The following is a 24,347-nucleotide window of genomic DNA, read 5'->3' as shown; positions in this document are numbered from 1 at the left end:
GATTGAAAATCACCAAAGTCTTTAATGGCATGCAATAACACAAATTAATTTGAATTTTAAAAATGTTAATTTATTAAGGTTATCTATTCAACTGAAATAGTAGTATTCTTTGTATCCTGCCGATTTATAATTAAAATAAAATAAATTTAAATACATCTACATTGCAGTTGCAATTCTTTGTTAAAACACGAAAACTCTTACGAAAACATACATAAGTATTTTATTAGTTTCTCACATTCAGCTTATAGAACACCATTTAATGATGGGGACTTAAGGCTTTAGTATGTATTTGCTTTTAGTTTTTTAGTCTCCTCCTACTGAAAACTGCTCTACGCCGAATTTAGAACGTGATTTTATCATCTAACATATTTTGTTATACATTTTGAAAGAACTTAATATCATATTTAAGCTTTATACTTAAAGTAAGATTCAATTTAATTTTAATAAACCTAGACATCATATTATTATTTTATGTTTCATTTTGAAAATAATGTTTTAATAATACAAAATCTTTTTTAATGTTATGTGAAAATTTTTTAATTTAAATGTTTGGTTCTTATAGGTAATATTAGTAAATATCAAATTTTTATTATATAGGTTGTAAAACTACTAACCTCAATTCGTAAATTTTTTAACCAAGAATGTTTTTCTGTCTTATTGAAAAAAATGGGATAAACTAATTTTTGAAAACAAGTATAGATTTGGCGGGTTTTAGATAAACCAACAAAATATTTTATTTGTATACTAACATTTAAAAAATCCCAAAAAAGCTCAGTGATGGATTTCTAGGAAATACTGCCACACCATCATTCGTCTACTATCGACACCAGAATACCGATAAATTTATCGATACTATCATTGGTGACTGATCCAGCACTAAAACACTAATTAAATTGTAAATTAAAAGTAAAAACTCGGGATTAACCAACCATGGCCACCTTGGAGGATAAGTTACTGGGTGAGAAACTGGAGTACTACTGCAGCAGCAGCGAGGGCGAGGACAATGGCGACGAAGGGGACGATTCCAAGGGGGCCTCGGGGAAATCCCGCTCCTCCGGCCTGACGATCGACACAAATCCGGATGCGACTCCGGCTGGGGGATACCGGCAGCAGAGCTCCACCAACACGGGCCCCAAGGGCGTGGTCAAGGACTGGCAGAGATTCAAGCAGCTGGAGGCGGAGCGCCGCGACGAAACGGAGCGCCAACGACTGGCGCTGGCCAAGAAACTCACCATCACCACGGCCACTGCAGCGGAGGATGAGGAGCGCAAACGGCAGGAGGAACTGGACGCCGAGCTGGGCGAACTGATGAGCGAGGACTTCCTGCTGCAGTACCAGAAACAGCGGATGGCCGAGATGCTTCGCCAGACGGGACACCACCAGCAGTTCGGCAAGGTCCAGCAGCTAACCACCCACGGGGAGTTCCTCGCCTGCGTGGAGCAGGAGAACAAGCACACCACCATCATCATCCACATCTACGATCGACAGCTGGCCGCCTGCACCACATTAAACAAGTGCCTGGAGAGCCTGGCCAGCGATTATCCGTCCATCAAGTTCGCCAAGATCTGCAGTTCCGTGGCCGGAATGAGCCGGGATTTCCGCACTAAGGGGCTACCCGCCCTACTGGTTTATAAGGCCCAAGCGGTCATCGGGAACTTTGTGCGGTTAACCGATGATCTCAGCGACGATTTCTTCGCCTCCGATGTCGAGAGTTTTCTCATCGAGCACGGCATTTTAGTGGACAGAGCTCTGTACAATTAAGTTGGTAGCTAAGGCCCTAGATTTATGAACTGACAAGAAACTTAAGGGGCATATCCCATACCTGAAGCTTTAAAACGTTAGTTTTAAATTCTAAAACTTGCTTTGGACCATCATCAAATCATAAAAGTACTATTATTATCAGAAAATATATTTAGACTTCTAAACAAATATTGTTTTCGGTAATATTGAATTTTCTAACTGCTCCTTTTACGCTGTATGAACACATTTTACAGTTTTATTTCAAGAATTATACAAAATTTTAAGGTATGCCAGCTTTAAAGTCAATTTTTATTTGATTTTGGAACGAATACAAAATAAAATAATTGACCTGAAGCTAATGAACAAAAATAAGTTTAATAAAATTAAAAGTTTAATAATATTAGGAATCTCCGCTTTACTTGTCAGTTAAATCAGGGGCCTAAACTATACCCCAACTGCTGACCAAATATGTGTTCGTAGGACTAGCATTTAAGAGTAATTAAGGCCCCACTTTTTAATTTTTCATTTGAATTATTTATTTTTTTCCATTCAGTAATTTGTTACATTATATGTATGATTCTTTTCTCTTCTTTTGTTTTTTATTTGTTGTATACAGAATTTCTTAAAGTGCAACTTTCACAAAATGGAAAATGTCTCAAAAATGGGGTAAATCAAAAAAATAATAAAATTCTATTTAAAATATTTGAAAAATGTATTCGAAATGCATTACGCACTTGAAATTGTATGGAACAGATCCTGCTCACTAAAAATAGCGTACATATATTACCTTTCCGTCATCATTTACAATACGATTTATATTTATATAATAGTATTTAGTGGCTAATGAATGTACTTCACTCGAACTCGTACTCTGTAAGATTTATACAATTATATATTTTATAGCTTATAGCCTACCATATACAGCAATAAAAATGATGTCGATACAATAAAGTATTTTGTTTTTATATCAACAAATTGGTGTTTCTTGGATTTTTCATTCCTACGTTCTGGGCAACATTCAGAGATTTATGTACTAACATTTTATATTTAATGGATGCGCTTCATACTACGTATGAAATGGCCAAATAAGTGGTATTGTTTTACACTTCTTTTATTTCCTTAGCTAACATTTAGATTAAATATGTAAATTCAATTTAACAAACACACCAAATGTGGCAAAACACAGCGAGGAAATTGTTTCTTTCTCTAACTTCGCAAAGAATTTTTCAATTTAGACTGAAAAATCTCCAAGTCTGGGGTGATGGGGAACCAGAACTTTTGTTAGTGACGGGGCAGTGGAAAAAGATCTGCTGTTGGTCCAATGGGACCTCCCGCAGACCTTATGCTTGGATTGGAACTATCTAAAACTAGTCGTACAGGATTTGCTAAATAAATTGGAATTACCTCGTTTGTTTTCGCGTTCTTTTGTTAGTTCTGATTCCCCGCGGGAAGGGCTGCTTTTGCATATCGTGTAGTAAATATACATATAAGATATATTTTGGACACATAGGCATACACGAATATATGTACACATAGCACTATTAACAATAACATCGTTGAATTAACATCCGCATTAGAAATTGATTTCCTTTCGCAAATACAAGTATAATTTGAAAACGCTTAACTATATATTAAATGCTACGATTTCTTTTTAATCTTTGTAAGAATAATGTAGAATTTATATTAGATATTTTCGATTGGTTTCTGTTAAGTTTTGCTTTTGTACTTGTCTGTATCAAAAATGAATGTAAATCTGTAATTGTTAGTTTGCGTCTATGATTGCATTTAAGGGACTCCTTTCAATAGTTTAAATTTGGATAGCTTAGAAGTAACATTAATAATGGTTCTTATAAAGACAGAGAGTCGGCCTTGAAATCGATTTGTTGGATTGTTCAGATGTTACAGAGCTAAGAAATTCTTGCTTTTTGTATCGTTGTTTCGGTTTGCGATCAGGTGAAAATTTCGTTTATTTTTATCTTGACAATGTTCAAGTTTGAGAGATTCTTGGCTAAAACAAAAATTAAAATCAACTTAATTCACACAATGAAAAGAATGCTGACTAAAATTTGGCAATTTGTTGCGTTATACATGTAGTTAGTTTCAGTTGTAAATTTTTTCCTTTCATTCGTTCGTTTTTCAAGTTTTTTCATGTTTTGTTTGTTTAACTAAAGAAAATCAGCCTTTTCTTGCTATACACATTAAATACATATATTTACCATAACCTAATATATGATGTTTTTTGGGTTGTCACGGCAATCTCTAGAGATCTAACAATAATAGTGGTTATTGTAAGATAAAGCTGGTTGTAATCGGTGCAGCGCTGCATTAATATCTAATCGTCTTAAATATTCTGCAAAGTTACTGCAGCTCCAACCAGTTTTATTCTTATTTTAACTGATAATTACCTTAATTCTCCAGAGATCGTTTTGATACCCACGTTTTTCTGTGTGTTTGTTTGTGTTGAAAGTGTACGTATTTAAAAATGGTTTTCTGTTAAAAATGGTTAGATCTTAAGATAGTTATTTTCCGAGAAGTCCTGTGCATCCTCAGCTTTCTATTCAAGTGGTTGTGGTCCTTGTTACAGCCGCGGCGGCTTGAAGCTCAGCGTGGTGCTGCACTCCACACCCACATCCATTGCATCGGGCGTTGAGATGCCACACTCGGCAATGGAATTCCGCACCGACGGAGGCTGCTCGGCACCTGGTAGTAGACCCACCATAAGCAGGGGTTTGTTCAGCACGGAAACACCGACGGCCGATCCTCCAGCTGCTCCAGGATTCCCGGTCAACTGATCACTGCCCAGGCTATTGCTACTGTTGCTCTGACTATTGCCGCCGATCTGCTTCTCCTTGTTCCGCCGCAGCGAGGATCGATACTGGCGGGGCACATTGATGAGCAGCCGCCGGGTGGTGGGATTGTGGGTGGTGGTGGTGACGCCTCCAAGGCCGGAGTTGAGGCCAAGACTGGCGACCGGTCGTCGGGCTGCATACTGAATGGACTCGGCGCTGTTACTCAAACGGATGTTGCCAACTAAAGTCGGGATCGGGAATAAAGTCGGGACAAAGAAAAAGAGGAGAAATGATATTGCTGATGAGTTACTTTGTTTCATTTGGAGGTCTTGGAGAAGCAAATTATGGTTGGTTTGTGATTGGAGGCGCTTTCTTGATGTTATATATGGCTTACTACTGTTGTTTGCTGTGGTTGTTGCAGCTGCTGGCCGACTTTGCGGGCGTTCCGACGACAACAACTCACAATAACGTTAACAAATAAATGTACAAAATGTGGACAAAACACACAAAACTCGGGGTTAGTACGCAAAATCAAACAACAACAAGTACAACACAGGTAATTATGCATGTATCACATGTCTGGCGTATGGAGAGTGTAACACACAAAAAAGCTTTCAACATCTTTTGGTTTCGGTTATACACAGTATAAATAAATAATAAAGTTTATTGTTACAAAGCAAAATAATAAATGGATAAATGAGAGCAAAGTACACAATACAAATAAATAATTAATATATTCGATAGCTAAACCAAAAATAATACAAATTAAAAGATAAATTGAACAAAATTCCAATGGGCTTGTGGTGGCAACAAAGAAATCTTTGCTTATCATGCTTGGTAGGGAGTATTATCATTAAGTTGGATATTTCCTTTTGATTTCATCTTAATACGTAGACATGATAAACACTTTGAGTTTCTTTTAACAAAACAAAAATAAATTAAGATCTTAAATATATTATGTTTAGCATTAGTTCGACATAAGCAAAATTCATGATTGGATGCAATTGGTAGCTACAAAACACAAGACATTTCATTTCGATTTTCAGCTCGCTTTTTTCTTTTTTTCTTTTCCTTTTCTTATCAAAACAAAAAGTCCAAAACATTGAAAATGACTGTGGCAAAGTTGTTGTGGTTATTGTTGCTGCCTGTGCTGTCGTTTTGGCTGACCCTGTTGTTGTTGTCGCCTTGGGGCAGATCGGTGGAGGTCACCTCAAAGGACTGATACAAGGATGTGGCCATGCTGCTACGACGTTGCTGCTGCGGCGTAGAGTGTCGCAGCAGCAACATGGCCGCTTGCCTAGGCTCCACATGCTGTTGCAACTCATGGGCCTGCAAAGTGTGTTGGCCACCGCCATCCAGGGAATCCCCATCGCTGTCGGTAACCTCCACCAGTCGTGGCTCCTCTTGGACAACAACAACAGGCTGCAGCCGGTTCAAGCAATGACTGGAGTAGTAGCATGTGTTGTCGAGCGGTTCGTGTAGATAGAAGGCCAGATCGTCGCCGAAATTAGTGTTGTTGGTGGTGAGCGTAGTTAGTCCGGCATTATAACTACCCGAATTGACGTCCAGCAGCAGGCGACGTTGCTGCTGTTGCTGCTGATGTTGCATGGGCGGTGGCCTTAAGAGACCCTTGGAATGTATCTGTTGCTGTTGCTGCTGCTGTTGCTCCTTCTGCTGTCCGTAGCTGTCCTCGGTGTCCATCATGTCGTCAAAGTGTTGCTCCTGTTCCTGCTGTTGTTGCTGCTGCTGCTGCCTGCGATAAAAGTGGTAGAGCAACGCCGCCTGATTCCGTTCGCCTTCCGTTTGAGCCTGCCGCATGTCCCTGGTGCTGCCGCCGCCCAAATATCCTGCGGCAGCGGCCAGGCAGCAATTGCTGCACGTGTCCGCCGGCAATTGCAACGTGACCACCGCATCCCGGGGACCCAGGAACCATTCGGAGCGAGTGCGCATTCGTGCGGTTTGGCGTTCATGGACCTAACATATTTTTTATCCAGTTCGTACATGATTTTCATTGCAATTATTTGATTTTTGGTTGGTTGATGTTGTCGTGTAGTTGTTGTTGTTGTTGGTGGAAAGACGAGGGGGGATTCAAAATTATCGCATTAGAGTTTTTGGTAATTTAAATTTTCATTTAGCTAGCTGTAATTTTTGCTTGATTGACTTAATTTTAGAAATTTAAAAGGCAAAATCAAAAAATTTAAATAAAACAAACAAAAGTTGACAAAATAAAAACGGGTTAACAATTTTATGTTTAGTGATATATAAAATGCAGCAAAATCAGCGCAGTGGAAAAAGTGCAAGATTATACAAAATGATATAGAAAATATTTAAGAGTATTCACCATAAAACTAGAAATTAAGAATTAAAGATGATCCTTAATCCAGCTTAACTTTACTGTGAATACCCCCAATATTCGAAGCAAACACATTATAATTAGGTAGAAACATTCAGCCAACAAGCGTTGTGATTGCTTATCTTGAGGTGAAAATAACATTCAAGAATAAATTCCGTCAAAAATAAGATTAATTACAAATGCAATTTTGGGGTTTCGGCTCGTGTTTTGTAGTATTTGCATAAATATGTTTTCGTATTTTTGTTTTCCTCGTTTTGCTTATCAACTAAATGTTATTTGGTTAAATATTACTACATATTATTTTGCAGAGTGCAGCAAACAACTTAAAGACAAAACAGAGGCAAGACAAAAGCAGGCTTCTAAGCTACATAGACAAGACAAACATGCAACAACAAATTAAAGTGGTGCTCAAGATAACAATATTTTCGGGTAGCTTAAGTGTCTAAAAATATATTACAAAGTACGATTACAACAAAAAGAAATCATATCGTTAGCTTATGATACAAATCGTTCTAGTTTATGGGTGATATGCCACTTGTTTTTTACAGCAACGATAAGATTGAGAACTTTAAGTAAATAATAACTAAGGTGTACATGATGTGCTACATCTATAGGTAACTACATTGATATACGGTGTCAAGAGGTTTTGAAAAAATTTGTATACTTCTGTGATACTCGATCCAAGTTTTTTCTGATCCAGAAAAGATTGATTGGGAACATAATCCACGGACCCAAAAACTTCCCGTTATTATTAATATGACAACCAGAAACTTTTCTATAAAATGAAGGTCCTAATAGGATTCTTTTCTATAGAGCCAGATTATGTGAATTATTTTTTATCAATCAGAAAATGAAACTGCCAGTTTAGATTCTAAAATCCTTTAGTTAAGTGGTAAATGCCCTTTGAAATAATTAAACCCATATTCAATATCTTTCCGATCCCCTAAAAACAACCATAATCTTAAACAATATTAACAATTCCAATATCTTCTAATCCGAACTTATATCCAATTGATAAAAAACTTCTCTTATTACTTTCAGACTTGTTATTCCCAAGTTTCTTTTATATTATTAAATACGCAATTTTGTGTTTAGTTTTGTTTTGTTGCAATATTATATAGCACTCGTTTTTTATTTAGTGAAAATAGGTCTTTGGGGCATAGAAAGTGTATTTATAAAATGTTTTAAGGTTTTTGTTGAAATGGTTTAACATTTTGTTGTTTTCGTTTTTAATGTTTTTTTGTTTGGTTTTTCTTTGTAAGAGAAGTTTGAACAAAAATTAAAATGGAAAATGAAAGTAAAATATAAACATAAAATTTAAATTAGAAATTATGAATTAAATTTTTGCTCCGTTATAAGTCCTTTTTGTACAGATTTTTGGTGAAGTATGTTGATTTTGTTGTACTTTTTGTACAGTTTTGGGGGTGTAAAGGGTGTGAAGGCGTATATTCTTCAATTTCTTATGTCTTACAATAATATCAAAATGTGTTGTTGATTGTTGTTGTTTTTGTGTAAGTAGTAGTTGTTTTTCGTTGGCAGGCGCAAATTTGTTGGTTAGATTATGAAAATATTAAAAAAAACTAGGCAAACATTTCCAAAAATGAAACAATTTTGAGCAATTTGCTAAGTGATTCGAGTTAAGAGAGAGTCAAAGTAGTAGTGAGTGAAAGAGATTAGAGGAGAGAACATTTCCAATTGACAAAATTCAAACACAAGAAACAAAAGAAATTAAATTAAGGTATTACAAAAAGTTCAATTACAGTAAATGAAAATTCGCAACAGAAAAATGAAGAAATAAAAAGGTAACTTAGAAACTAATATATTCTTGGTTCTTGATTCTTTTCATTTCCTGGAAAAAAGAAACCAAAACTTAAAAGAAATTCGAGCATTTGCAAATGGGTTAGACCTAGGTTCTATATATAGATGGTACGTTCTACACAACGGTCGCATAGTCTCAAACGGAAATGCGTGAGCCCCGCAAGAACTCGTCCCTCACCTGTGGCAGATACGAGAGGCTCTTGGTGCTCTCCGCATATCGGTTGACGGCCCTCAGCTCCTCCATGGTCATGCCGCCCTCGGCTCCTCCTCCATTTCCGCCTCCCGATCCTCCACTGCCTCCGCCGGCGCAGTTGGAGCCCGTTGCTCCAGCCGAGTTGGAGCTGCAGGAGCTGCTGTGTCGTATACCTCGATTGCAGCGGCTGCAGGTTCGCTGCTTGAGCTTAGGCGGCGTCGGATCGCCAGCTGTTGGTCCTGAGGGAGCTAATACTGATCCTGCTGCTCCCGATACCGAACCAGAACGCCTCTCTCCTCCACCGTCCAGGCTCTTGGTGCCTGTACGCAACCGCCTCTGGTGATGACTGCTGCTCGGCGGCACCGGCTTCTTCTTGTTCTGTCGATAGCGCCGCTTCACAAAGGTCATCTCGTCCTCATCCTCGTCATCGTCGTCCGCATAATCCGGCTGCGGTGGCTGCACCTGCCGCTGTTGCTGGTAGTGATGTGGCTGCTGGGACCGCTGCTTGTGGCGGTATATGCCCCGACTCCCCTGCGGCGGGGCTATGCTGCTGATCTCCAACTCGGCACCAAAGTCTTGAACTCCGTCCAGCTCGTCGTTGTCCTCATCGTCGTCGGCGTAGTCATCGTAGTCGTAGTCCGTGGCATTGCCATTGCCATTGCCATTCCCGTTTCTCTTCGCCGGCAACGGGGACGAGGTCATGGCGAAGATGCCGGGTCCCTCCAGCGAAACGGACAGGCGGGCACAGCTCTCGATGAACGAGTGCTCCGGCGAAACGCCCAGCGACAGCACACTGTTCTCCAACGCCGAGCTGGAACTGGTCAGCAGGGCGGGCGTCGAGCGGGACTCCTCCTGGGCCACTAAATCAGGTCGGCAGGGGGTTAACAAAGGCATTTTGGATGACTTGTCAGAATGAGAGGGTACAAACAACTACTGGGCATGCAGCACAAATCTATAGAATGGGGGTGCGGTGCGGGTGGGGGCTAAAGCTTATCTTCTCGGGGCACCAGATGACCAAAGATGAGCTTATCAGTATCAGATAAATGTTTATTGATCGCATTCCCCCACACACACAGACAGAAGTTAGATCGGACAGTGTGGAGTAAATAGAGGTGGAGATTTCCAGAAGCAAAGCACAATAGAGTATAAGTCTAGCTATAACTACGGATAGGTAAACACTTTTCAGGTACTCACGTAAGCCCCAACGCTCGCATTGGCACTGCAGCCAGGTCTTCTCCGCCTCCAAAGAATGTTGCACTGCAAGGGGAAAGCGATAAGAAGTTATTAGCAAGTTTCGAATTCTATATTAAAGACTCAGTATGGAAAGTTATTTTACCAATCAATAAATCGATTAAGGACAAGTTACACAGAGTGAGTCAGCTAGTAATGTGATTCATGGACGAGTTAGTTTGAGTACAATCCAATTAAGTATGAGACCTATTTTCCCTGCAATTATTTGGTCTTATGTACTTTGAAATTGTTTTAAAGTACACTAATCAAATGGTATTTCATTACTAATCCAAACAAGCTACTACGTTTAAAAATAATATTAAAGTATTAATTAACCAACATTATTTTTGTATAATTTTCTAAATTTATATCCGTCCAGAAAAAATAATGTTTGTTTGCACATACTGTTTGAAGAAATCATTATACACATTGTACATCCTGTTTAATTTTTTCATCATGAATTTTTGATATATGCATATATAACCTATCAAGAACCAAAATCAAAAATCCAATAGCAAGCAATTTCTCTATGGCCAAATTAAAGTTCAATGCTCCAATCCTCTTGCACAACTCACATGCGTATTTCTGTTGAGCCAACTTGCCACGTGGCGGTGGTGGATATTGAAAGCTGCATATCCACTCGTCCTGCACCTTGAGAATGCGTCCAGTGACGCGGGCGTAGTATTCGTAATTATCACGCCCAAAAATGTCGTGTGTGGCAAACTTATCGATTATATTCTGCATGATCTTTGTAGAGACCTGTAAATCAAACAAATACATTTTGAAAATGTCGAAATATTCTAATGAACACCGAACTCACCTTAAACTTGAGCACGTCCTCCATGCGAGCGGTTTTGCCATCGCTGACGCAGGATTGAAAGAAACTGGGGGCCACGGACACGCCCAGCGCCTCGCTGGTCATTCCGGTGGAGGCGTGGGCCGCATTGCTCGCGATAACCCGGAATGTGCCGAACAGTAAAACTAATAGATGCTGTGTGTATTTCGGCAGCGAACCGAAGAGCCTGCAAAGGAGAAAAGAGAAAGGTTCTTTAAAGGAATGTCGGTACATTTATCTTAGAGATATGATTAGCACACTTTAAAAAAGTTTACTACCATTTTGTGCTTATTTGTATTAAATATTTTTTTCAATATACTTATTTACATACAGTTTTGGTCCCAATAATAAGCCAAGATTGACTTTTTATACCCGTGCAGAGGGTATTATAATTTTGGTCAAAAGTGTGCAACGCAGTGAAGGAGACATCTCCGACCATATAAAGTATATATATTCTTGATCAGGATCACCTCCTGAGTTGATATAGCCATGTCCGTCTGTCCGTCTGTCCGTCTGTCTGTTTCTACGCAAACTAGTCTCTCAGTTTTAAAGCTATCGAATTGAAACTTTGCACACACCCTTCTTTCCTTTGCACGCAGTATATAAGTCGGAACGGCCGGGATCGGCCGACTATATCCTATAGCTGCCATATAACTGATTAATCGGAAATGCCATTACTTTGGTATTTGTAAAGTTAGGAAGCTGAGTTTTATATTTGGCCAATCAATCCGACCTACCAAATTTCATAAGGATCGGCCGACTATATCCTATAGCTGCCATATAACTGATTGATCGGAAATGCCATAACTTTTGTGTTTGTAAAGTTAGGAAGCTGGGATTTCCTATGGGTTTTATATTTGGCCAATCAATCCGACCTACCAAATTTCATAAGGATCGGCCGACTATATTTATTTGTGTTTTTAAAGTTAGAAAGTTGGGATTTTTTATGAGTATTAAGAATGCATCATATGAATAATTTTGGAGAATATAATTTACAGAGTGTTCTGCAAGGGTATATCAACTTCGGCTCCGCCCGAAGTTAGCTTTCCTTTCTTGTTATTATTAGTAATTGTAAGTAGCAAGCAGTAGTTATTTAAAAAATATGTAAAAATTACATCAAATTTATTATTTCTTTTTCTTTTATTTAACGTGGTCTATTTTTTAGTGTTTTATAATTTACAAATATTTTATATATTTTAACTAAAAAACTAAAATTAATAAAAATACTTTTGTAAGAAAAAATTAGGTTTCTTCCTAAAACATTTTCGTTTAACTTTAAAGCTATATTTTTTTTTGGGGAATCGATTAAAGACTGTTTATATAAATTGGGATAACGGGTTCAACTTTTATAAGCTTTTAATTTCTATTAAATTAATTTTCTCAGGCTTAGAACAGAGTTCGAATTTTTTTGCAGTGCAGGCGACGACCTAAGTTGATTGTAGATTTTATAAATACTTTTGAAGATCTGTTATCATAGCGAAATGAATGGCTTGAACAAGTTGAGCTGGCAGGCCCATTGTTAGTCATGCTATTTGTTTTTATTACCATTACAGAAGTGCACTGACTCATTCTCAGGTGAACTACTGCTGGCCGCTTGTTACCCATCAAAATCATCGCCTGGCCGGGCCGGCAAAGAAAGTCAGAGCAGCTCCCCTGTTCACACTTTCATTTCATTTTGGCGTGCCTAATGATTTTTCGAAACAAATGGTTAAGCCAAGTCTGCGGGCCGCCAGCTGCAGCTCGGTGACTTTGGCCGGGGAAGAAGAAAAACTGGTTGGCAACCTCCTAAGCGTCCACATTACACAACTTGATAGAGGTAGCAAACCAAAACCGAAAAAAACAATCCAAAGCCAGCACCAAAAGCCAACACACAAGACAAGCCAAGCAAGGCATACAAAAAAAAACTCAACTCAATCAATTAATGCTTTTAAAGCAACACTCTCCTCGGCATCTCTCCAAAGCTGGCGCTTAAAAAGTGAAAACTCCGAGATCCAACAATAAATGGAGGAGGAGATGGCGAAGCGGGGGCTAAAATCGCTTGACAATGAACTATACTATAATGCGATGGCTGTCTGGCTATATTTTCATTTTCAGATGTGGTGTGAATTGCCCCGAGAAGAAAGAAAAACAGACTAACGAGAGAAACGACAGCTTAGCCCGATAAGTGTTGCATTTAGAATGATATCTCTGTTCGAAGGGGAAGTGCACCGATAGGCTTTTCAAAAATTAAAATAAAATATTGGGAAGTCTCAAGTCTCAGTTAATTGAAATGAAAAAAAAAGACAACAGCAATTTATACGATGATGGAACCCGCATGAACTGTCACAAATGGAGAAATCCAAAGTAGTAAAGTGAGAGGTGGGAACCTTAAATGCAGCAAATTACTCAGACAAGACATTCATCTATAAAACGTTGGAGAAAACTAAGACCAAGATGAGTAGATTTTTTAATATATTAATTTAAAACAAAAAAAATAACTAAAATAAATGCTTAGAAGTTCATTTAAACAGAAGTTTTAAATAAATATAAGTTAAATTTAATATTTTATATTCTGTGAATGTCCAATATCGAATGGGTAAGCAAACTATTAATTTATCTTTAAAAATCTTTATATATTTTCTTAATCATCGAATCCAACGATCATGTTGAAAATATAATGACAATCATATATGTGTGTGTATTCAAATTATCTAAATGTTAGGTATATAAAAACGAAATGAAACCACTAATTTTGTAGACTCTCTACATTAATATGAAATCAAATAACTATCCCATTGTCATCTCTGGTGGGAAATAGATCTCCCACTAAATTTCTATTAAAAGTCGAATCTGAACCTTCTTGAGGTTATTGTTGGTCAGGGTCTGGCCAAGTTCCCAGGTTCATTAGTTCATTGATATCTCCCAATTTGTTTGCTCAACTACAAGTAAGTAAATATGGTGATGTGAACAACCTAAGCAATGCCACCAGACCCAACCCAAGCCAAACAAACACTATAGTAACCCCTCGTGAAACGATCCCTAATCAAACAACCATTGCATTGCAAATAACAACAAAACAAAACAAAACGTGCCGCTATAAGTTATGCAAAAATAATATAAAAAGGAGCATTTCTTATCTAATCGATACAAGTTTTGAACTACACATGTTGCGGCTTCTTCATTTTGAACATTTGAACTCCTTGGAGGCCGAATTGATAGTGGGGAAAAGCTAATGATCACCTCGAACTCTTGGCTAAATGTTGCCTGATAACGATTATCAATTACTAGTCATTTAGTTTTTGCTTGTTTTGGCGTCGGGTAACGCTCATAAAGCGGAATGCGTACAAATCGTTTATTAATTGTATTAATTACGTGGAATGCTGTTAAAAAATATATAAACACCAACCGCAGAAACCACAGCAATAACAACCAAAGTAACTGAAAGCGGAACAAGTGTTTCCGTCTGTTGATATTGGAGAGATAAGCAATATCACTGAAGCAAAATGAGTTCCGAGCCCTACGATCCCAAAACATAAGTACCTTAATGGCATGAGTAATTGTGGTTTATTGTTTACTTTATCATTTGATGATTTTTACCTTTTCCAACTTTGCTTAGTGATTGATGGACGCGGTCGGAATCGACGGTCCATTAGGGTCTATGGATTACCTTATATAATCGCGTTGCGCATACGCCATATCAGACTGTTTTTATTCCACTCATTTACATAATCAATAGGCCAAACAAAATGAGCCACAAATAAAGACAATAAAAAAACCGGCACAAGCATTAGCATACATTTCCACGAATCGGTGCTAAATAATTTCCGATTTTTTATATTTTTTACCATTTGCCATGCGTAGCTTCTGCGTATTCTTCATTGACAGTCAGCCACAACTCGTCATATTATTTAGATGAATCATTTTCATTTGTTGTTAACTTGGTTTATTTGCCCTGCGCCGTTAGCTGTTTTTTTTTTTCATTCATAAAAATGAAATATGTCGGACAATTTTTTATAAAGTTTTTTTGCTTCTTTTTTCTCATTTTGTTTGTATTTCGCCGCATTTGATTTGCTTTTGTAACAGTATTTTATCACAATATTATATGTGTCTGCAGATCTGCGATTTGTTTTCAGTTCGTTACGTATGAGAAGTCTCGGAAGAAGCGATGCTCTGCCCTACAGAGAAACCAGTTTCTCGATATTCCCACCAACTCAACTCTTTTGTGACACTTTCGAGAGGAGATCTGCGCCGCGGTTTTAGCTGTTCGGAGTGAGTAAGACAAGTGAGTGAATTATGCCGACTGTCGAGGCCTGTGTAAGTGATAAGTGAAATATCATACACAAGATAATTGAGTTTCCTTGCATTGCTGCATATACTTCAATGGTTTACATTAATGAACACATGCACAATAAACATATACTTTATGGAATTCAACTGAATGATAGCTTATAATTAATGCAATATTCAGGGGAAATGAGCACAGAAACATGATTTACAGACAAGTCAGACAAATCATAAGTTATTTTGGTCTTGACTATAAGCTTGTTTGCCGTTAAGTCTTAATAAAAAATGAGAAAAAATTAATTCTTTTTAAATTATTTAGCCAATAATGTAGTTCTGCCAAAATTTGTCAAAATTAAAAGTAACTACACTCAACTATTGACTAATGTCAACCCGTATGAAGCCACATTAATAAATGAATACGTCTGGCTTATTTGCACATAAATATTTATCAGCAGTCAAATATTGCTCAATAATAACAGAAATCTAATTCGTAAGATTTTAAGTCAACCTTATTTATATAGAAAGCCAATTATTAACACCCGAGTATTAATAAGTTAATGCTTAAAATGCATATAAATACAGTGTATCTTTTAACCAAATTAACTTATACACTTACGGATAATCGTGAAAAGTTAAAGATTTCAATACTCAGCTTGTCTTTTCGGACTTTAAAACCACAAACCGGAAAATCTGAAAAAACTTATTTCCGCTATTAACGAACACTGGAATCCAAATTAAGCAAGCTTCAGATAACCGAGAGATAAATATTGGTCAGTTTTTATATGCCATGTAATCGGGTGAACATGCCAATAAAACAAACAATATGTGGATCAATTGATGCGGTCGCCGTTCCTAATGATTCATTTACATTAGGTCATAAACAAATAGTTTAATGATAGTCTGGCGTTAATAATAGTGTTAAAAGAATTACGCATCTCTAGGAATAAAGCAATAAAAATGTGTGTGTATCTCTGGATCGCTTATCGCATCGGCAACATTTTTTGCCTACTAAGCAGGCCGGATCGGTCAGTTTTATAATTATGCTGCTCATATCTCTTATATCTTTAAGCCCCCCTCTGTTTTTTCTGTCTTTCTGCATCAGCATCAATATTCATTGCGGCAAGGCAAGCTCAATCTGCATCTTTTCTGTTCAGTTCCACGCCCAAGTTTCGAGACTGGGGAATGAAGTACACAGAAAGAATAAGGTTTATTCAGATTTTATCTGATATAAATTTGTAATAACCAATCTAGTCATGTCTTTTAACAGTTTCCATATTTAAATACACCTTGTCATTGAATTTTGTTTTTAAAGAGGAATTTTAAATGCAGTTTTTAAATTGCTGTTTAGAATTTTATTAATGTTCTGTGTAGAGGTTGGATATGCGAGATTCAGATGGATGAAGTGGCAGCCACTGCCTTTGTGTTCGTTTAACAGATGCGAAAACATCTGCTGTTGTAGTTGGTTGGTCGGCACAATACAAAAGACAATACGTCATAATAATGAACCAAGCAAAAGCAATACCCGCAACAACAACAACGAATGCACGATAATAAAAAGCAGTTTTCAACATACATATACTAAGTGCAAACATCACGATATGCGTTGGATGACGACTATGACCCACCAACAAAGCTAACGACAATGCCCTGATTACACTCCACAACCGATTGTTGGTTTATGACTAGGTGATCAATCATGAGCATCCGATAATAAGTTATCTGGTTTCCGATATATGCAATTATCAAAACAACTTTTTAATATAATAATTTCAAGATTTTATGGAAATTGCGCATAAGCTTGCTATATTTTTTTCTCCAAATTATCGATCATACAACTGAAAGTTTTTTTTCTTTAAACTCGGGATAACTTTCCTTGTATAACGAAATCAGATTAACGCATTATTTTAAAACAAAAAAAACAATGAATCATAGCACATACTGTGAAATCTACGAAACAAAATCCATATGCCCCTTTAATGAAAAATACGGAGTATAAAAACGTTGAAAAACGAATTTAAGAAATGTTTTGAACCAGTCCTACTCTTATCTAAAATTCTTTATAAACCAAGCCAAATATTTTTTTAGATAAAAGCAGTTTCAAGACTTGCCAAGGAATCGATTCCCTAGTGGCCAGTGTATATCCGCCATATGTTTTTAGTGACTGCGTCGTCTGCAGTGCGGTTGTTCATCGTTCAGCGTTCAGGGCGATTCACTGAAGGAAAAGTGCGAACCCAAGAGAACCCTTGAAGAAAAGAAATACAGACGGACCGGTCCACTGACGTAAATTTCCACGCTTTTCGTATGTTTATAAGTACATTTTTGTTCTGTGCGCTTTATTTAACATTTATTGGTTTTGTTTGGCATTGTTGTTTATACACGTCGACGGCAGTTTCGAGTTTATATTTATGCAAAGTCAAAGTCGAATGGATACTTCTGAGGTGGCAGTCGATAAAACAAACAGAGATTAGCAAACCCATAAAGGTATTCAGAGTACTACCACTCCCTGAAATTTCGAAAATTCTGGATGTTTGTTGTGTAACTGGATAGCACTATTTAATTACTTTATACTGTGTTTTCTTAAAAACAATTTTTTCTTGGCACCACTCACTAAATTCTATATTTTTAAATTCAATAAAAATATAGCTAATATGATCATCATAATGTTAGTTTGTAAATAATTTAAATAATTAACAATTTTTACGACTCTTATACGATTTTTTTTCACAGAAATTTGTAACAATTTAATATGGAAACCGATAAAAAAAGAATCCGATTTAATATAACAGAATAACCAATACATGATAATGACCAGGACTACTGAAATTATTTAATCATTCATTTCATTTTTATCAGTGGCAATATCAATCATTCTTTTATTCTTTAAAAATAGCTGATAGAATTTGCTTACAAAACATTTCTTTACAAGTAAACCAAATTTTTTGTCATGCAAATATCCGAAAAAACTTAAAAGCCTTGTTTAAGAGCTTCTATAAAACCTATTAAAGCGGTTGGCCTTTTACCAAAGTTGCGAATTGAAAAGAATTAGTTTTCCATGGTTTCTGGGTGGTGTACTACTACTGCGTATCCGCAAATCTTTTGTTTCGTGCAACCCCGACTGAAAAACCGATAAAAAAGAGAAAACAATATCTTGCCTCTGAATAACCATATATAATAATCAGGAAGCGAATCTCAGTCGTGTGGAAGTGGGCGGGGGAAGGGGGAGGGGCCCTTCCAGACGTTGGATGACGATGACGGCTTATGGACTTATAGACAAGAACGTTATTGTTGTTGGTAATGCCATTTGCTACAATGCGGCTTTGTCGTTTTTGCACTGCAGTTTTTGCCATTTGTTTGTCTAGACCAACAAAAGCGGGCAAGTTCCCATTCCTCCTGCTCCTCGCTCTTTTCTGCACTTATCAGTATTCGCAGCAGTCAGTATTCCCTGTGCCATCAACAATTGTCCAGCAGGCAATTGTGTAAATAGCCTATTAACTATGGCCACCGACTAAAAAGAAGCAGAATAGTGTGCGTAATTGAAGAAAGGGCAAACGAAAGGAGGAGATGAAGGAAAGAAAGAAAAGAAGAAAGAGCAGCTGGAATATGACAGCTGATCGGGGAGAAAATGGGATTTTAAAACTATTTGCCATGTAAGATTCCCTTGAAAATTATGGATAAAGCACAGAGTAAAATATACTTGAAATTAATATATTATTAACATAAATATTATACATATCGATTTTGAATCAAGTAATAAATTTTATCGGACATCAATAAAAACGAAATAAAGTAAAAATTTGTTAACCCCTAAGTTTAATTTTTGAAGTCAAGCAATAACTATTAAAATAAATAAGTATATTTTATTTAACAGTGTTACTTTTTTCTTTTGAATTAAAAAAAAATCTTTTTCTTACTATGTAGGTCAAAGTTATATCTTTTCCAGGATTTAAATATTTGGGAGTTGGAGAAATGCGACTGTATATAGACAGCAGTAAAACAAAAAGCAACAGGCGTTGGAAAAGCTTGAAAAAGCTTTTTTCAGCCAGGCAACAAGTTGCGAATAACAGGACTAACCGAAGCAAGAGACATTGAGAAAGAGAGAAAGCAATAATCGCACTCTCTTCCAGCAGCTGGTTTCTCGATTTTTGTTCGCCTTATTGATGTGTTTGTAATTTACACAAAACAAAACAGCGGAAAAAACAATACACAATTCATTTATATGTATGTATTTTTGGACTATTGCAAAAACGTGCAACAATGACGTCGATGCGCTGCAATAACAGCAACCAAAACAACAAAAAAAAAAGCCAGCAGCTGGAAAATACACAAACGATGTGCCAACTGATGGAATTGAGCATTCTCTCCCTTTCGCCCCTCTCTCTTTTTTTTATTTTTTGCGTTTACGTTTAATTGATACAAAGTTTCCAACGCGTGTCTATTTATAAAGGTGTTGGTGTTGTTTCTTACGGCAGAGGCGCTATTTTCGCGCATTTTGTTTGATTTGATTCGATTGTGATTGCCCAATGCTGTTGTTGTTGCTGTAGTTGTGGCTCCTGCTCTTGTTGTTGCTGCGCCTGCCCCAAAAAGTAAATAAACAAAAGGATCGAAAAGCAGCAGCAACAATTACAATAAATGTGTATATAATTGTACAGGTTTGAAAAGTTTACACACATACACAATGGCGGCCAAGAAAATAGTTTATCCGAAAACATTTCAAATTTCTTTATTTTTGAGATATAAAATACTTTTCATTGATAACTTTTCTTTTTGTCTTTTAGGAATTAACAATTTTATTTAATACAAACAATTTAGTACAATATATAACATTTTGTTGGACCTTTCAAATATTTTCAACATATCTAAATTTAAAGTTCTTTATTGAGATTTTTATTTATATTTTTGGCGAATTTGTTGCTATTATCTTAGCCACCGCTGTGCACAAGCGTACAGGTTGCCAAACTGAAAATTTACGTTTTCCAACCCATCTTTTCCCCCAACAGCTCCCGCGAAATGAAAATAATTTGGCGGTCGATTTCTACGCATGTAGAAGTTTTAAATTTATGTTTTATTGCTGACGTTATTTGTTTACACGCACATTTAGCGTTAAGCGATCAGTGTTCGGTGTTCGGCATTTAATGTAACCAATGGATCTGCTGACGCATTAGCATCCCCCAATCCCAATCCATCTCAATCAGGCGAATGTTTGGAAAAATTAACCAACAGCCAGAGGATGCCTAAACAGACAAATCATTTCTGCCTGTCAATTGCAATCGATCGGCTCTAAACGTTCGATTTCTTAATTATTGCAGGCCTCTCACTTTGCGAAAAAGAAGAACGGGCGAAAAACAATCGCAAGTTGCAGCAGCAAAATATTTCGTTTACTTTTAATTGAGCCTGCGTTCGTTTCTTTTCCTTTTTGTGTGTGTTGGCCCACGCTTTATGCTCTAATTCAGATGGTTAGAAATCGATTGCAGCAAAAAAACCAAAAGTTAACCAAAAGCGAATCAAAAAATCCAAGCTAACCCTTTCAGCGACTTCTGTTTACACTTCAAGTTTCTTAAAACCCATACAAGGCTAAGCCGTGAATCAGCGAAAATAGGAATAATTTATATGCCTACAGTCACAATTGTATAAGTTTGACTTGAGTAATTTTGCTTTCAAACTATAAATACATGGTAAAAATTTAAAGACGATTTCTATTCAATTAAATAACGCTTTTTTTTTAAATTTACGTTTAGTTACAATTTTAAGTTAGAAATTAATATGTAAATTAATCCTTTTCTGTTGTTCATATATTAGGCCATCAAAGTTTTGTCGATTTTTTTTTAAATATTTGCAAATCTTTAAAAATCACCTTCACCCTATTTATTTGAAATGCAAAGTTCGAAGATCAAATGACAATAAAGATTCTTTTTGTTTTTATTTTTCTTTGTATTACATTTTCAAGGTGTGATATGTTGGTTCAATATTTGCAAGTAATACTGTTTATTATAAAACCAAACATTCGCTGCTTGCTTTTTCTGCTGCCGCACAAATTATGTAAATTGGCTGGCACATCTAAGGGTTAAGCGAACGCTTAACGCTCAAGTGAAAATTGGTGAAAATCCACACAAATGTGTCAACAAGTGACAAGCAACAACAAGAGCGATATCACAACAACAACAAGAGCGTGGGCTATGAAAACAACAAGAGGCAGGCTTTCCAGTGAATTAACTCCCCTGAAGATTCTTGAGGCTGCAACCGAATCTACATCTACATCTATATACATCTAAAGATCCGGTTCAGCAAGTTTACCGCAAGCTAGTTACACTACAACAACAACAAAAACAAACATATTTGTGTACGCCGTACACCTGCGGTTAAAATAATAGTAGTTAAGACAAAAAATAAGTTCAACAAAGTTCATTATTTAAAGTAAGAACAAATAAACATTTTTCTAGTCATCTATTCAAATTATAATACCTTCAACAGGAGCACACAGAAAAAATTCTTATATGTTAGTCTAGCACACGAACTGCATACTAATGTCATAGTTAATTCTATCTCGAATGATAATTCTCTTCGCTTTCTTGTCTACCATTGATTTACGATGTTGTCAAACACTTTATGTTTGGTGAAAATATATAAAAATGGCTGGAGAATTAATGACAAGAGTAATTATTTCCACTGAAACACTAATAAAATGTCTAAATTCATAATTTTCAAGACTTTTACAAATTTATTGTTACCCTAAGATTTACTTGAGTTAAAATATATTTAACTTACTAACAATACCGTTTGTCTTTTTTAACCCTTAGTCATATTATTATTTTAAAAAATATATTTTTTGCCTATCATAAATATGAGAAAAATGCTATTACGTTTGGTCGAATATGAAACGAAAATAAATAAAAGGTTTAGTAACTCCATAACAAATAATTAATATCGGTTATTTCTTTAAATATACTTTTAATGCTTATTATATATATAAATGTACATTTCTAAGGTTCTCATATAGAACTATACAAAATTAATACTTATTTTCTCCTTTAATGTTAATGTCTGTTTAAAACGACAAGATTAATTGGAGAGTAATTTTTAATAAATGCTATAAAACGCAATTTGTATCAATGGAATGTCCAAAATAACTTAATTATCGTTTATTCATTTCCAGACTTCCTAAATTTTCTTTGGATTTATCATATTTTCTTCAAATGGCAAAGAAAATAATTTAAGACCTATTCATCGCGATTATTTTGATTCAGAATGAAGTGAATAATTAGAATGAAAGTTCTGTAAGAACCCCATAAATAACAATTTGTATTTGATACGAACAATGGATTGTCAGAAATTAGTGTATCATCGTTTAGTCATTTTCAAATTTACTGGTTTCCTCCTCAAATTTCCGATGCTATTTAGAGGACGCTTATAGTGTCGATTGCCCCACCTTCATTGGACTCACCTGTGCAGTCGGTCCGTTTGCTCGGCTTCGTTCTGCAGATCGTTGATGGCGAATAGCTCCATTTCGCCGCTGCGCCCGAATATTCCATTGGGGATCTTGCGCAGAAACTTCTTAAGAACGCTGGCGATTGTGAAGACCGAGTAGTTGTCCACGTTGACCAGTCGACCGGCCTGCAGGAAGTGGATGAGCTTCTTCATGCTGCCCTGGTGTCCGGGGGCGCGAAATACATCCCGCCGATTCGGTGACTCCTTGTTCAGCTTGAGGATCAGGACGAGCAGGGGTCCGGGAATGTTGTTGTGCTTGCAGACCTCTTCCAGTGGCACCCCGAATTTGACCTTTTCCAGGCGATACGGATAGGCAGGGGCGGTGGCGGGGTGGCCGCAGGAGGTCACCACGTTGCCCAAATCCGCGGCACGCCTATGGACGCGTTCTGCCCAGCTGGACATGGTTTTTCACGCGGCTTTCTCGCGATTTTAATATGGTGCGTGTGTGTATGTTTGTGTGCGAGTTTTCACGAGCGGAAAATGTGCTCGGCAGATTTTATGGTTTTATGCTGGCCAAAAACATGTTCACTTAACTGGAATGTTAGTTGTTTCGTTCGCTCTTTATACCCAGGAATTGAAATTTAATTTGTATCTTTTTATTATCCTATTTTTTATTCCTATTTGTAACCCCACAACTTTTGTTTTCCTGCCAGCTTTGATTAAAAAATCACCACCACTCCTGCTGTATGCATTTTTTCTTGTTTCGCGTCTCTCTTTTCCACTGCGTTTCTTCGTTTCTTTTTTCGCTTTTCTTCTCATTGGCCAACGCCTCGGAGCTTTGATTTGCTTTTTAATTCTCCGCTTGCTGAATTAAAGGCTCCATACTCGGATTCGGTTTAATTCTATTAAAAACTCGGCGTTTGGCGTTCACTGACGGTTAGTTTTGCACTAGTTTAGTTGTGTTATTCGGGGAGTGTTTAATTATTTTGTGGCGTTCGCCCGTACGCACGACTTTTTTCGCTGTATATTGTGAACGGAGTGTTACCGTAGAGCCGGCGTTGCAAAATACCAAAGGCTTGTGGGACAACATACCAAAATTCCCGAGGAAAATACCTTAAATATACAAGACAAATAAACAAATGGTGGGGGTGCTCAACAGTTTTATTTATATTTTACCTCATTATGTACCAGTCTGATTCCAGTGCCATATTAGTTCACATTTTGAATGTGTCTATTTTCATTGTCATTGTTTTACTTTAAATTACAATTCTGAAAAATGTGTTTCAATTTGGTATCTCGATTAAATTGCAAAGTCAAATGAAAGTCGATCTCAAAGCACAAATACTATTGAACTATTATTAGTAAGCACAAAAACGATAATTGCGTTTTCTAATTGTCCGTTTAAGAGAAAATTTGTGTACGCATACTCATTTGAAAATTGGTGTTAGTGGAATTGTGCTATCATATACCATTAAGCCTTCCCCACTAAAAATGAGTCCGAAAATATCCATCATTTCCTTTAAACACATTTAACTATTCATAGGATAACAGCAACTGTTATTGTGTTATATTTAAAAAAAAACGATATATATTTAATTCATAATCAAATTTTTTAAGATATTCTAAAATTTTTTTTTCTATAAAAATAAATTTTAATAATGAAATAATGTTGCTTAAACTATAACATGATACATACAATCGTCA

The 24,347-nt window shown here is 36.7% G+C and overlaps 2 protein-coding genes across 7 annotated transcripts; one reads left to right on the top strand and one right to left on the bottom strand.

Moving 5' to 3' along the window:
• The first annotated feature begins 831 nt into the window (after positions 1 to 831).
• LOC108043799 (phosducin-like protein) lies at positions 832 to 2,691 on the top strand. Its single transcript, XM_017122610.2, has one exon. It carries the CDS (start codon positions 931 to 933, stop codon positions 1,759 to 1,761), a length of 831 nt encoding a protein of 276 aa, XP_016978099.1. The 5' UTR covers positions 832 to 930; the 3' UTR covers positions 1,762 to 2,691.
• Positions 2,501 to 23,705, bottom strand: LOC108043798 (rho GTPase-activating protein 20). 6 transcript variants are annotated; one of them, XM_044461618.1, is made up of 7 exons: positions 22,660 to 23,705; positions 10,944 to 11,145; positions 10,699 to 10,882; positions 10,088 to 10,150; positions 8,879 to 9,753; positions 6,083 to 6,503; positions 2,501 to 4,770 (listed from the first exon to the last, which is right to left on the bottom strand). In XM_044461618.1, exons 1-7 carry the CDS (start codon positions 23,103 to 23,105, stop codon positions 4,319 to 4,321), a joined length of 2,643 nt encoding a protein of 880 aa, XP_044317553.1. In that variant the 5' UTR covers positions 23,106 to 23,705; the 3' UTR covers positions 2,501 to 4,318. The 6 variants fall into 6 exon arrangements, with proteins under 6 accessions (XP_044317553.1, XP_044317556.1, XP_044317555.1 ...); XM_044461620.1 differs by lacking the exon at positions 6,083 to 6,503 and having other exon boundaries at positions 4,646 to 4,770; positions 22,660 to 23,703; XM_044461617.1 differs by lacking the exon at positions 2,501 to 4,770 and having other exon boundaries at positions 4,780 to 6,503.
• Positions 23,706 to 24,347: the final 642 nt, after the last annotated feature.

This window comes from Drosophila rhopaloa, unplaced genomic scaffold (genome assembly GCF_018152115.1).
Source record: "Drosophila rhopaloa isolate 14029-0021.01 unplaced genomic scaffold, ASM1815211v1 contig_47, whole genome shotgun sequence".
Taxonomy (NCBI): Eukaryota; Metazoa; Arthropoda; class Insecta; order Diptera; family Drosophilidae; genus Drosophila; species Drosophila rhopaloa.
Note: the sequence above shows the minus strand (reverse complement) of the source record. Positions and strands in the feature narration are given on the sequence as shown.